We start from the raw sequence: 15,329 nt of genomic DNA, 5'->3' as shown, positions 1-15,329 counted from the left end.
TTTTTTTTTGGTGGTTATATACAAATAGGACCAGTACAAATGCCTGCATGGGGTTGATGAACACCAGAATAAGGGTTGTCTTTACTTCTGTGTGAGGAGGGGATAGGTTGGGGTCACACAGGGCTTCACTCTAATCGTCTCACACAGGAAGTCAGAGTGGCCAAGTGTTGAAGCTTGATGGAGCCGAGTGGATCATAGTGTGCGTGTCTTCTTTAGGTCTCCTTATGTTTGCAGTATTCACCACAGATGTTTCCTCCAGTGAAAGGGAAGCACTGACGGTTGCCAGTTGCTTTGCTAGTGACATGAAAACAGGCTCATTCTTTCTAGAAAGCAGCCTGAGTCTTCTGTGTGTTACTCAGCAAGGAACATGTAGACATGGTTATGAACGTGCACATTTGCCTGTATGCATGCACGTGGTTACTCAGTGAGAAACGCAGACATGTTTACGCACACACGCATGTCTTTGCCTATACGCACGCGCGTGGTTACTCAGAAACGTAGACATGTTTACGCACGCATGCGTTTATGTATGTGCATGCACATGGTTATGCCGTGAGAAACATGTAGACATAGTTATGAACATGCACGTGTTTGCCTGTACGCATGCACGTGGTTACTCAATGAGAAACGCAGACATGTCTACACACACGCATGTGTTTATGTATATGCATGCCCATGGTTACGCTGTGAGGAACATGTAGACATGTTTACGTGCACACACGCACGTGTTTACACATACACACGCACGTGTTACTCCCCGAGGAACCTGTAGGCATGTTTGTGCATACATATGCACGCAGATGTATACATTGATGTTTGTGAACAGCTGTTACACGTCCTTATTTCCATGTTCATTTGATAAGAGTTAGGATCAGATTTTGGGTGATTTTCACTGTTACTGAGCTGTGTGCCTGTCTTCCTTACCCAGGGCCATCCCACTTGCCATTTTCCAAGCAGAGCCCACGGTGAGGAAGCACTTTCTCCGGAAATGGCTCAAGAGCTCTTCCCTTCAAGACTTTGATATTCGAGCAGTGAGTGCCAGTTGCGTTCTCTACTCTTAAAAGTTTACAAGGAAAGCTAGACAGAGCAGAATATGTCTGAGTTGGATTATGTTTTTTGTCTGGCGTCTTCACTCTTGACTTCCTCCTTTCTGATAAGTAATAGGTGAGCACCTAATAACCCTTTAGGGCAAAACTGAAAACATGAAGTGCCTGGGGCCCTTTAGCTGTTCTGTTGGATGGACTAAGGCCAGGGGTGTTGGCTCAGCCACCTACTAGCTCTGTGATCTAGAGGAGTCAGTGAAGCTCCCTGCCTTGGTGTCCTCTGCTGTGCAATGGGCACCTTTCATCATAGAGTTTCTGAGAGGATTAAATAAGACACAGTGGTTAGCCCTGTGCTCAGCATGAAGTGAGCCCCACTCTTGGCTGCTGCCACCTGCTGTTCTCTGTGCCCGTTTCCTGCACATGCAGATTCTGGATTGGGACTACTACATTGAGCGGCTGGGAAGCGCCATCCAGAAGATCATCACCATCCCTGCGGCCCTGCAGCAGGTAAGGGCGGGGTCAGTGGCACAGGCTGTGGGGCTAAAAACTGTGCAGTTAGACAAGGGTCTCTCTCTGATGGGTGTTGGCCTCACACAGGTAAAGAACCCAGTGCCACGTGTCAAACACCCCGACTGGCTGCACAAAAAACTGCTGGAGAAGAATGATGTCTACAAGCAGAAGAAGATCAGTGAGCTCTTCACCCTGGAGGGCAGGAGACAGGTGACGGTGGGGCCCCGAGGCTGGGCTGGGCGGGATCCTTGTGACACACAGGACTCCAGGCTCCTTGCGCTGCTGTGTGTGCTGTAGTGAAGCTTCTGTTCAAGCATCGAAAATGGACTTTTTCTGAAAATGTGCCCATTGGCACTTTACTCTCTAACTCTGAGTGTCACTCTTGTTAATAGGACACCATTGTGAGGCTGAGGTGAGGGCAAGGAACTGTCTCCTTATGTGAAAATATTAGGGTGCACTACTTAGACTCAGTGCCTTGGGCAAATCACTGTCTCTTGAAGCCCCGGTTTTCTGAATGTGAAATGAATATCTTCCCTATGGAAACACTTAGAAACACAGGACACAGTGTAATAAAAGGTACAGTGAAAGTCAGAAGAGCAAAAGGAAAATTCTTAAATGCTGAAAATTAAAAGTAAGCTATAAATCAGAGCAGTATACAAACTCACATGACAAGAAAAAGGTTCTTTGACCAGGTGCGGTGGCTCACGCCTGTAATCCCAGCACTTTGGGAGGCCTAGGTGGGCAGATCACAAGGTCAGGAGATCGAGACCATCCTGGCTAACACAGTGAAACCCCATCTCTACTAAAAATACAAAAAATTAGCCAGGCGTGGTGGCGGGCGCCTGTAGTCCTAGCTACTCGGGAGGCTGAGGCAGGAGAACAGCGTGAACCCGGGAGGCGGAGCTTGCAGTGAGCCGAGATCACGCCACTGCACTCCCCTGGGCGACAGAGCGAGACTCCATCTCAAAAAAAAAAAAAAGAAAAAGGTTCTGAGATGGATTGGGTTTTAAAATTTAACTGTCTTATTTGTAAGAGTTATATATGTATTCTTTCCCCTGCCCCCCAAGATGGAGTCTTGCTCTATTGCCCAGGCAGGAGTGCAGTGGCACAATGCAGCTTCTGCCTCCTGGGTTTGGCTCACTGCAGCTTCTGCCTCCTGGGTTTAAGCAGTTCTCCTGCCTCAGCCTCTAGTGTAGCTGGGATTATAGGCACACACCACCATGCCTAGCTAATTTTTATTTTTTTAATTTTTTTCTGCCTCAGCCTCTAGTGTAGCTGGGATTATAGGCACGCACCACCATGCCTAGCTAATTTTTATTTTTTTAATTTTTTTTTTAATTTTTAGTAGAGACGGGGTTTCACCATGTTGGCCAGGCTGGTCTCGAACTCCTGACCTCAGGTGAATGCACCCGCCTCGGCCTCGCAAAGTGCTGGAAATATAGCACTGCGCCCAGTGGCTTATGGGCCAGTATAACAATTTCAAGAGTTATATTGAAAAGATAGGATGCAGGAAAAGCAAAAGGACTAAAAAATACGTATACCAGGTAAATGTTAACCAAAAGAAAGCTGATGTGGCTGTATTAATACCAGACAAAATACTCTTTAGGCCAAAAGTATTAGGAAACATAAGGACTGTTGTTACATAATACTGAAAGTCACAATTCTCTGGAAATATATACTAATTGTAACAATGTAGCCTCACATTAAATAATGTAAACATTTACCTAATTATAAGAAGAATTTACCTCCAATCAGTTTGGGAGATGTTAACATCCCTCCCTCAATTGATAGTTGGAGCAGACCAAAAATCAGCAAAAATATGTTTGGAATGACACAATCAACTAACTAGATTTAGTCACTAGCTATAATACATTTAGTGAACAAATGTAGTCTTGCACTAAAATTAGAGAATACCTATCCTTTTCAAGAATACATAAAATAATGACCATATATATACCACAGAGTAAGCTGCAACCAATTCTAGATAACTTAAATACAGACCATGTTTGGAAATTTAAGAAAAAAAAAAACACATTTATAACTTGTGGATCAAAAAAGTCATAGAACTTAGACAATACTTGGAACTGAATGTAAATACAAACGCTATCAAAATTTGTAGTATGCAGTTAAACAGGACTTGTGTACGCATTTATATATCTAAATGCATGTATTAGTAAAGAAAAACAAATAGAAAATTAAGTTTCCAACTGAAAAAGTTAGAGAACAACAGATCCATCAGAGGAAGTAGACAGAAGTTATAAAGAGTTATAAAGGTAACCAGGCATGGTGGTGCACACCTGTAGTCCTAGCTACTCGGAAGGCTGAGAGGCAGGAGGATTGCTTGAGCCCAGGAATTTGAGGTTGTAGTGGGCTATGATGGCACCTGTGAATAGGCACTTCACCCCAGCCTGGGCAACACAGGGAGACCCCAACTCAAGAAAGAAAAGAAAGAGGTTACAAAATTGAGCTAGAATGAGTGAAACAAACAATACAACCAAAATGTTGTTCTTTGAAAAGACTTAGGAAAAGAGTCACATCTTTTTCTTTTCTTTTGAGACAGGGTCTCATTGTGTCACCCAGGCTGGAGTACAGTGGCGCAGTCATGGCTCACTGCAGCCTTGACCTCCCAGGCTCAATTGATCCACCTGCCTCAGCCTCCTGCATAGCTGGGACTATAGGCGCACACCACCACATCCAGCTAATTTTTGTAATTTTTTGTAGAGACAAGGTTTTGTCGTGTTGTCCTGGCTGGTCACATCTTTTTCAGGACAGAGTTTTTTATTTTAATGAAAACAGACATCATTATAGATATAGTAAAGCCTAAAAAAATGGAAGGATTCCCATTTTCTGCTAAACAGTTGGAAAACATAGATGGAACGGACAGTATCCTCAAGTTATGCACTGACCTAAGAAGTAATAAAAACCTGAATAGAACTTTAACCATTACAGAAATTGACACTTAAAAAGAAACAGGCCAGGCGCAGTGGCTCACACCTGTAATCCCAGCTCTCAGGGAGGCAGAGGCGGGAGGATAGCTTGAGCCCAGGAGTTCGAGACCTGCCTGGGCAATATAGCGAGACCCCGTTCTCCACAAAAAGAAAAAAAAAAAGAGACGAAAAAAAAATAAGTGTAAAAGAAACATCAAACCCAAATGATTTTTAAGAGAAAAAGGAAAAAAAAACCCTTAGCTCCTTTGGTAACCTTGGCAATCCTTGTTACTTTGGTAACATAATTGAAAACAGGAAAGGAAAGTTACGGGCCATGAACAATAGATGAAAAAATATTAACATACAATAACAATATGACCAACTAGGACTTATGCTGGGAATAGCAAGCACTGTTTAATTTTAGAATTTGCCAGGTTAGTTTTTCTTGGGAGAAATCCACTAATTCATCATTAAAGGAGAAGACTCGTAAGATCATCTCCAATAGATGCAGAAACAACATGCGGTAAAACTTTAACATCTGCTCATGATAAAGCTTTGAACAATCAAAATCAGAATAGATGAGATGTTTCTTAACCTGATAAAGTGTTCTTGAAACCTAACAGCAGACCTCATACTTAACCACAAAACACTGGAAGCATTGAAGTAAGGAGTAAGAAATGGATGCCTGTTAACCACTGCTTCTGTTCAAAACAGTTTGGAGATCCTAGCCAGCATAATTAAACCAGAAAAAGAATTAAGGATTGAAAAGGGAGACATCAACTTATTATTTACAGACGATGTAATTTGTTAACAGAAAATGTAAGGAAACCTAGATTTTGTGTTAACTTATATGTATTTCAGCAACAATTAGATACCAAGGTAAGATATAAAAGTCTATTGCTTTCATTTATACTAGAAACAAAATATTTTTTGAAAGATACCATTTACAATAGCAATAAATAATGTACTAAGGAATAAATTCATGGTAACAATGTGTGTAAGACTCTTACAGAAAAAATTACACAACTTTTTTCTTTTTGAGACATGGTCTTCCTTTGTCACCCAGGCTAGAGTGCGGTGGCAAGATCATGGCTCCCTACAGCCTAGAACTCTTAATCTCACATTATCCTCCCACCTCAGCCTCCTGAGTAGCTGAGACTGCAAGTGTGCACCACCACACCTGGCTATGTATTTTTTGTAGAGGCTGGGTCTCACTGTTGCCCAGGCTGATCTTAAACTCTTGGGCTCAAGTGATCCTCCTGCCGGGGCCCCCCCAAAGCACTGGGATTACAGGTGTGAGCCACCATGCCTGGCCTATACACAACTTTATTGAACATATAAAAATTTACCTAAGTAACAAAAAGTGGTACCATCTTTACAGATGAAAGGACTCAGTATTAAAATATGGCAGTTTGCCCCATATTAATTCATAAAATTCAGTGTAATTCCAATAAAAAAGAATCTGCCAAAAGCTTTTTGGATAGAACTTGACAGACGAATCCTAAAATTCATATAAAGGGTAAGGATAAGAATAACCAAAGAATTTTGAAGAATAAGGAGGGCACGTTGGTCTTACTATGTAACGAGACACACTATCATGGCATCTTGACAAGATGAGAGGAGAGCAGTAGAGCCGATTGGGAGCCTAGAAACAGACTCCCCTGTAAGTTGGAAGTTGGTAGGTCACAGATCGTTAAGGAGAAAGTGGACTGCAGTGAGTGATGCTGGTGAAAATGGTTTTTCATATTTGGAGAAGTAAGTTGTTGTATCACACTGAGTGTGAAACTAAGGCTGAGTGTGATGGCTCATGCCTGTAATTGCAGTGCTTTGGGAGTCCAAGGAAGGAGGATCAGTTGAGCCCAGAAGTTCCAGACGAGCCTGGGCAACATAGGGAGGTCTCGTCTCTACAAAAAAAATCCGGCACAACTAGGCGTGGTTGTGCATGCCTGTAGTCCCAGCTACTTGGGAGGCTGAGGTGGGAGGATCACTTGAGCCTGGGAGGTTGAGGCTGCGGTGAGCCAAGATGACCACTGCACTCCAGCCTAGGTGACAGAGCGAGACCCCTGTGTCTTTAAAAAAAAAAAAAAAAAAAAAAAAAAAAAAAAAAAAACTACAATCTTTGGTAAACAACTCAGGAGACTATGATGCTGGGGTGGGAAGGGCTTTTTTAAGGCACATGTGAAAAACATCACAAAGGGAAAGAATGATCAATTAATTAAAAGTTAAATCTTGTGTAGTCTGTGACAAGAAAGGCAGAATGTTGATAATTGTTGACACTGGTGATAAGAACATGGGAGCTCATTACTGTGCTTTCGTGTATGTTTGAAAACTTTCCTGATAGGAAGTCAACACACACAAACTTACATGTAGCACAGAAGTCACCATGAAACAAAGGCCTGAGTCACATTTTGAAGATTTTTAGAATGTACAAAAGTTAGAAATGGCTCATAAACGTGTTAGCTATCTATTGCTGCATAGCAAGTAACCCCAAAACTTAGCAACTTAAATGCACTCGCGTATCCGAGGGCTCCACTGGAGAAGGAGCCACTTCCGAGCTCCCTCCCATGGGGATGGCAGGACTCGGTTCCTCCTTGGCCTTTGTCTGGACGTTATCCTTAGTTCCCTGCTCCATGGGGCTCTTCACAGGACAGCTCACAGCATGGCACTGGACTTTTGAGAGAGTGCCAGCCAGGCGGAAGCCACAGTGTTTTATAGCTGCTCTCAGGAGTGGCATTCCATGACTTTTGCTGGAATCTGTTCATTACGGGCAAGTCACCGGGTCCCACCCCCACTCAGGGAAGGAGTCACACAGGGTGTGAACACCAGGAAGTGGGGGTCGTTGGGCCATTTTGGGAGCTGCCTGCACAGGGCCAAGATGTTCAGCCTTACTGTCGATGAGGTAAATGCAGCATGATGTATTTAGATAGCAGGTCACACTGAAGGCAAGTAAGTGTGGTGGCATCAAGTAGCAAGATTGTGGGAAGTAGGAAATCCCTGGTGCTAGAGGTGGAGGTGGTTGTTCTCCGGGACTAGGCAACACATACAGAGATGGTCATTGAGTCACAGTTTGTAGTTTTGAAAAAGTAGGCGCTTGTCATTCTTCATTTGCAAAGTCATGGGTAGGTAGGCTGATGTGTTTGTATGATAAATCATTTCACATCAGTTACAATGAACGAACCATATGTGCATGTTTCACCCGGTGTCAGTCTCAAAAATACATGGCTGAATAAAGAAACAAGTTGCAGGGACAGGCATGTGGCTCACGCCTGTAATCTCAACACTTTGGAAGGCTGAGGTGGGTGGATCACTTGAGGTCAGGAGTTCGAGACCAGCCTGGCCAACATGGTGAAACCCCATCTTTACTAAAAATACAACAAAAAATTAGCCGGGCTTGGTGGCAGGTGCCTGTAATCCTAGCTTCTTGGGAGGCTGAGGCAGAATTGCTTGAACCCAGGAGGCGAGGTTGCAGTGAGATGAGATCGCGCCATTGCGCTCCAGCCTGGACAACAGAGTGAGATTCTGTCTCAAAAAAAAAAAAAAAAAAAAGGAAACAAGTTGCAGTCAGATGTGTCCCACATGTTACTATTTAGGTTAAAACTTACAGCTGTGGCATGTGTCTGTGGACATGTGGTAAAAATTTAAAGGTGTGTGGGGGCAGACAGAAGAGGGCTGTACCCATTATTTGCAATATTTTCTTTCTTATAAAAAGCATTCTGGAGCAAACATGGCAAAATGCAAAGATTTACTTATTGGTGGTTTTGAGTGACGTTTTATTTTTCGGTTTGATCTTTTCACTTTTTTTTTGAAAGAGGGTCTCACCCTCTCGCCCAGGCTGGAATGCAGTGGCGCAACCTTGGCTCACTGCAACCCCCACCTCCTAGGCTCAAGTGATCCTTCCACCTCAGCCTCCCAAGTAGCTGGGACCACAGGCCCACACAACCACACCCAGCTAATTTTTCTATTTTTTTGTAGAGACGGAGTTTCACCATGTTGGCCAGGCTAGTCTCAAACTCCTGGGCTCAAGTGATCCGCCCACCTCAGCCTCTCAAAGTGCTGGGATGACAGGCGTGAGCCACCACACCCGGCCTTCACTATTAAAAGTTCAATAAACTTGTGTAAACGAACATCCCATTTCAGGTGATATACTTATGTTAGATTTCGAGAAGTAGAATTTGTGGGGATGAGATCCTGAGATTTTTGTTTGCTTGTTTTTATGAGGCAAGGTCTCACTTGCCCAGGCTGGAGTTCAGTGGTGTGATCATAGCTCGCCGCAGCCTCCAACTCCTGGGTTCAAGTGATCCTCCTGCCTCAGCCTACCAAGTAGCTTGGGACTACAGGCGCACTACCACGCCTGGCTAATTTGTAATATATTTTGTAGAGACAGGGTCTTGCTGTTACCCAGGCTGGTCTCAAACTCCTGGCCCCAAGCAATTCTCCTGTCTTGGCCTCCCAAAGTGCTGGCATTCCAGGCATGAGCCACCCTGCGCAGCCCGAGATCCTGAGATTTAAGGCTTCACTGGGTCTTTCCAGGTCACGATGGCCGAGGCCTCAGAAGACAGTCCGAGGCCAAGTGCTCCTGACATGGAGGACTTCGGCCTCGTAAAGCTGCCTCACCCAGCAGCCCCTGTCACTGTGAAGAGGAAGCGAGTTCTTTGGGAGAGCCAGGAGGAGTCCCAGGACCTCACGCCGACTGTGCCCTGGCAGGAAATCTTGGGGCAGCCTCCCGCCCTGGGAACCACCCAGGTAAGGCACACAGCTGTGACACTGTCTGTCTCTGAGGGGTCTGCACAGCCCAGGGAGCCCGAGATGCGTCCTGACCCCTAGGGAGGCTGCTTGTGAGAAAGTCCTGGCGGGCATTCCCATCTCACCACTTGCACATTGGCTGTGCTCACCATCCATCCCAGGAGGAGTGGCTTGTCTGGCTCCGGTTCCACAAGAAGAAGTGGCAGCTACAGGCCCGGCAGCGCCTCGCCCGCAGGAAGAGGCAGCGTCTGGAGTCGGCAGAGGGTGTGCTGAGGCCCGGGGCCATCCGGGATGGTCCTGCCACGGGGCTGGGGAGCTTCTTGCGAAGAACTGCCCGCAGCATCCTGGACCTTCCGTGGCAGATTGTGCAGGTATAGACCTTGATCCAAGGGGAGGGCAGTGGCTCTGCTGATGGCCCAGGGACGGGGTGTCCAGCTGGGCCCTGAGGTCTGGGATGGGAGGGTTAGAGTGGGCCTGGAGTTTCCTGCCCATCGTAGGGAGGCCTAAGGCCCTGTGCTGGGAGCTGCAAGCTACCTGGGAGGTGGCCCAGTCTGTGGGTTCCAGTGTGTCCTGTGATGTGCTGTATGTCCGTGTGGCCTTTCAGATCAGCGAGACCAGCCAGGCCGGCCTGTTCAGGCTGTGGGCGCTCGTTGGCAGTGACTTGCACTGCATCAGGCTGAGCATCCCCCGTGTGTTCTACGTGAACCAGCGAGTCGCTAAAGCGGAGGAGGGCGCTTCGTATCGCAAGGTAGGGAGGAGCTGGTGCTGCCTCTGCAGTCATCTGGGCAGCCTGAGGTGGCTTTCCCGTGATCTAGCATGGCCTCCAGCCTCCATCTTCTCAGTACCTTATGGGGATATTCTAGGAATTCCTCAAAACAACGTGTGTGAGCGCTGAGCACAGAGCCTGGGGCAGAGCGAGTGCCGGGAATGGAGCTGCTGGTGTCCTTGTCACGATGAGCTTGTCTGCCCGCGAGGTCCATGTTGCGGGGACAAACCAAGTGGCATTGGTTAGAGGTTGTGAACTCTGTCTCCGTAGGCTCTTTGGTTGTTAACAGCTTTATTGGGATGTAAAGTTACGCCATCCAACTCACCCATTTAAAGTGCAGAATTCAATGACTTTTAGTGGCATGACTATTGCCAGTCAATGGTGACATTTTCTTTTTTTTTCTTTTTTTAAATTTTACTTTGATTTCTGGGATCCATGTGCAGAAAGTGCAGGTTTGTTACATAAGTAAGCACGTCATGGTGGTTTGCTGCACCCATCAGCCCGTCACCTGGGCATTAGGCCCCACATGCATTAGCTGTTTATCCTGATATTCCCCTTCCCCTCACCCCCCCATTCGGATATTTTCATCACTCCAAAAAGAAACCTGGCATCCCTTACCTGTCATCATCCTCCCCCAGCCCTCAGTAGCCACTGATCCACTTCCTGTCTCTGGTTTGCCTGTTTGGGCATTTGATGTAAATGGAACCCTACAGTAGGTGGGTCTTTGTGCTGGGCTTCTTCCACCTGCAGAAACTGCGAGGGTTTTCATGTGGCCATGAGTGCGCTGAGGCTCTTAGATGGCATCTCCACCCGAACTCCCCGTTGTTAATGTGTCGGCTCAGCACATTTCTTGACTGGATGCTGTGAATCACGTAAGAAGTGACACGTAGTTGGGGAGATGAGGTGTGCATATTTGTACCTACACAAGGAGGTTTTCTGGAGAAGGTGAAACTCGATTCCAGCCAGGTGATTCAGTAGAATGTGCATATAGAAAGTAGACGCAGAGCCAGGTGTGGTGGTTCACACCTGTAATCCCCGCACTTTGGGAGACCGAGGTGGGCGGATAACAAAAGGAAAGCGGACGCAGAGGCAGCGAGACCACAGAGAACAGGTGGGACTGTGGGGTTTCTACACCTTCCTTTCGATGCGTGGTGCTGTGGTGCTGTGGCCGTGTGGAAGTGCCCTAACTTTTGGGATGTTTCCCTTTATGACTGTCAGCTCATCTCGAGGGAGGTTCTGGCGCTGTGTGAATATTCTGTCCTCAACGTTTGACTGGATGGTGTCAGCATCCATGTCTCATGGGGTCCATGGGGCTCCAGGATGATATCTTCTGATTCTGTTCCTCTGTGTGTATTAGCTGTTTCCTTTATAACGAAGAGCTTTGTGCAGATCAGGTAGAAATGAACTCTAGTTTATTCCTTAAAAAGCAAGATACGAGAGGTATAATACGCTTTTTTTTTTTTTTAAGCAAGATAAATGTTTTTTCCCTTTAAATTATTTTTAATTTTCAAGGTAGGGCATGGCAAATGGGTTTATTCCTTTCACTTTTCCTCTCTTTTTAAAGTATTACTATGGATTAGAGGATTTTTGTTTAACTTTGTTGTTTCTGTTTTTGAGAAGGTCTCTCACTCCATCACCCAGGCTGGAGTGCAGTGGCATGATCTTGCCTTACTGCAGCCTTGTACTCTTGGGCTCAAGCAATCCTCCTGCCTCAGTGTTTAATGTTTTAACATCAACCGTAGCCAAATCCCGAACAACAGACACACGTTAGGTATGTTAAGGTACACGGTAGGCCCTCACTTTATGTTGTTGATATGTCCTTAGAAACTGCAATTTTAAGTGAAATGACTAAGTAAAATGATGTATAATGAAACAGATTTTTTTTCTTCTCGGAAACTATAATGAAACTGTGTTGGCCAGGCGCAGTGGTGCATATCTGTAATCCCAGCAATCTGGGAGGCTGAGGCTGGTGGATTGCTTGAGCTCAGGCATTCGAGACCACCCTGGGCAACGTGGCAAAATCCCTTCTCTACAGAGTATTTTTTAAATTAATTTATTTTTATTTGTTTGTTTGTTTGTTTTGAGATGGAGTTTCTCTCTTGTTGCCCAGGCTGGAGTCCAGTGGCGCATCTCGGCTCACCGCAACCTCCGCCTCCCGGGTTCAAGAAATTCTCCTGCCTCAGCCTCCCGAGTAGCTGGGATTACAGGCATGCACCACCACGCCCAGCTAATTTTGTATTTTTTAGTAGAGATGGGGTTTCTCTGTGTTGGTTAGGCTGGTCTCGAACTCCTGACCTCAGGTGATCCGCCCACCTCGGCTTCCCAAAGTGCTGGGATTACAGGTTGAACCACGGCGCCTGGCCCCAGAATTTTTTTTTTTTTTTTAAAGGAAGAAAGAATGTTGAACAAAATGATGTTATTTGAGGACCTGCTATACATTACTTCACTTAACCATCACAGTTTCCAGGAATCCATTGATGTTAAGTGAGGACTTACTGTAATTTACATATAGTTAAGTGCAGATTTTTAAATGTGCAGTTGATTGGGTTTTTGGACACATGACTATGCCTGTGTCACCCACACCCCCACCCAGGTGCAGAACGTTTCCATCACCCGGGAGGGTGCTCTTGTCCCCCTATGCAACCTTCTGCCGGCCTGATTTCTGTATTTCTGTAACTGTGTGCATGTGACTTTCTAGAACTTCATATTAATGGAGCCAGACAGTAGACTCTTTGGTGGTCAATATCTTTTTGAGACTCAAATTATCCCAAATTGGGCTGGCCAGATCCCTTCAAGCTGGCACCTGAGTCCTTTTGACATGCCCTGTTGGTCTTTGAAAACTTCCTTGCTTTCTGGCCACTAAGAGAGGCCAGGCTCACCTTGAACTTCCAGACGTGGAATTAGCTGTTCCTCTAAAGAGCCTGAGCCTCGTTGAGAGGTTATATTGAGAAACCAAGCTTAGAGCTCAAGGGGTATCATTTCATCTAGATTCCTTCAGTGAACAGCCAGGAAATAGATACATTTTAAAAAGTGCAATTACACTAATTGTTCCAGTTCATATTTACCAGAACATAATTTTTCATTTCTTTGATTTTGTGTGTGTGTGTGTGTCGGTCTAATTTCATGTTACTGGAAAAATCTAACCCTACTGGTTCTCTTCTCGCTTGAGAATTATTCAGATTTTCCTGGTTGTTGTTACGCCAAGTAACGCTTTATTGCAACCTGGACATTTTACATATTTGAGACTTTGGGTATTTTTAAAAATCCTTTAGCGTGTCAGGTTTTTTTGTTTGTTTGTTTTAGCAACAACCAACCTGGTTAATTCCAGTGCCCAAGCTCTTCCTTGCCCCTTTGTGCAAAGCTTCCAATGTCAGCTCAGCCTCCAGAGCCTCTGCTGCGTTGTTGTGGGTCACCTGTGCAAGTGCAGCTCGTAGTGAGCCTGGGACTTGTGCTGCTGGTTCATGCATGAAGCTAGGGTGCTCCTCTCCAGGATTCCCCCAGCCCCCCACACACGAAGCTAGGGTGCCCCCTCTCCAGCTCTCCTCTCCAGGATTCCCCCAGCCCCCCACACACGAAGCTAGGGTGCCCCCTCTCCAGCTCTCCTCTCCAGGATTCCCCCAGCCCACCACACAGGGAGCTAGGGTGCCCCCTCTCCAGCTCTCCCAGACCCCCCAGGACCCCACACAGGAAGCTGGGGTGCCCCCTCTCCAGCTCTCCTCTCCAGGATTCCCCCAGCCCACCACACAGGGAGCTAGGGTGCCCCCTCTCCAGCTCTCCCAGACCCCCCAGGACCCCACACAGGAAGCTAGGGTGCCCCCTCTCCAGCTCTCCCAGACCCCCCCAGGACCCCACACAGGAAGCTAGGGTGCCCCCTCTCCAGCTCTCCCAGACCCCCCCCAGGACCCCACACAGGAAGCTAGGGTGCCACCTCTCCAGCTCTCCCAGACCCCTCCAGGACCCCACACAGGGAGCTAGGGTGCCCCTCTCCAGCTCTCCCAGACCCCCCCAGGACCCCACACAGGGAGCTAGGGTGCCCCTCTCCAGCTCTCCCAGACCCCCCCAGGACCCCACACAGGAAGCTAGGGTGCCACCTCTCCAGCTGTCCCAGACCCCCCCAGGACCCCACACAGGAAGCTAGGGTGCCCCTCTCCAGCTCTCCCAGACCTCCCCAGGACCCCACACAGGGAGCTAGGGTGCCCCTCTCCAGCTGTCCCAGACCCCCCCAGGACCCCACACAGGAAGCTAGGGTGCCCCTCTCCAGCTCTCCCAGACCCCCCCAGGACCCCACACAGGGAGCTAGGGTGCCACCTCTCCAGCTCTCCCAGACCCCACACAGGAAGCTAGGGTGCCCCTCTCCAACTCTCCCAGACCCCCCCAGGACCCCATTCACGAAGGTAGGGTGCCCCTCTCCAGCTCTCCCAGACCCCCCCAGGACCCCATTCACAAAGCTAGGGTGCCCCCTCTCCAGCTCTCCCAGACCCCCCCAGGACCCCCCACACACACTCTGGCTCCCCCAGGGGCTCTCTTTCCGTTTCTCTGACTAGGAAAATGTGATTTCTCTCAGTTTTTGCCATCTACACCCTCAGGTTAAACCCATGAGAGAATGGAGGAAGATGAACTGGGAACCTCCCCAGACCAGTGTTGACTGCTGTATTCTGACAGCTCTTGTCTATTCTCAGAGGCTGCAGGTTGCTTTTCAAAATTGCGTCCAGAGGCCAGGCATAGTGGCTCACACCTGCAGTTCCAGCGATTCGGGAGGCTGAAGTGGGAGGATCACTTGAGTCCAGGAGTTTGAGACCAGCCTGGGCCTCATAGTGAGACCTCCTTTCTACAAAAAAAAAAAAAAGCCGTCCGTGGTGGTGTGTTCCTTGTCCCAGCTACTCAGGAGGCTGAGGCTGGAGGACCACTTGAGCCCAGGAGTTGGAGGCTGCAGTGAGCCGTGATCACACTGCTGCACTCCAGCCTGGGCAACAGACTAAGACCCTGTTTGTAAAAAATAAATAAATAACATAAAAATTATATCCAGAGTTTTTAGTTGTAATCATTGAGAGAGGTGGACTGTGGCGTGGTGGGTGCACCCCGTCGTTAGGGGCACCAGAAGTCCTAGGACTCCGAATAGCGTGTGCTTTGTGTGTGTACCACAGACATTACCACTTATGCCCAGTGACGAGATCATCGTCGTATTCTCGCCAGGTAAATCGGGTCCTTCCTCGCTCCAACGTGGTCTACAATCTCTATGAGTATTCAGTGCCAGAGGACATGTACCAGGAACACATCAACGAGATCAACGCTGAGCTGTCAGCGCCAGACATCGAGGGCGTATATGAGACTCAGGTGACT

The 15,329-nt window shown here is 47.3% G+C and overlaps 1 protein-coding gene across 8 annotated transcripts in view; it reads left to right on the top strand.

The window, feature by feature from the left end:
* The window catches only part of POLE (DNA polymerase epsilon, catalytic subunit), a 62,787-nt gene that overhangs the window by 27,415 nt on the left and 20,043 nt on the right, over positions 1–15,329 (top strand). For all 8 annotated transcript variants that reach the window (XR_010147869.1, XR_010147871.1, XR_010147870.1 and 5 more), the window contains 7 exons: positions 929–1,031; positions 1,470–1,550; positions 1,641–1,763; positions 9,011–9,223; positions 9,385–9,594; positions 9,828–9,971; positions 15,183–15,323. Coding sequence is in view for 2 of the 8 variants with exons in the window: in XM_016924680.4 (XP_016780169.4) it covers positions 929–1,031; positions 1,470–1,550; positions 1,641–1,763; positions 9,011–9,223; positions 9,385–9,594; positions 9,828–9,971; positions 15,183–15,323 (1,015 nt within the window). In the remaining 6 variants the exon portion in view is untranslated. The remainder of the gene's footprint in view (positions 1–928; positions 1,032–1,469; positions 1,551–1,640; positions 1,764–9,010; positions 9,224–9,384; positions 9,595–9,827; positions 9,972–15,182; positions 15,324–15,329) is intronic.

Source organism: Pan troglodytes, chromosome 10 (assembly GCF_028858775.2).
Source record: "Pan troglodytes isolate AG18354 chromosome 10, NHGRI_mPanTro3-v2.0_pri, whole genome shotgun sequence".
Classification (NCBI taxonomy): domain Eukaryota; kingdom Metazoa; phylum Chordata; class Mammalia; order Primates; family Hominidae; genus Pan; species Pan troglodytes.
Note: the sequence above shows the minus strand (reverse complement) of the source record. Positions and strands in the feature narration are given on the sequence as shown.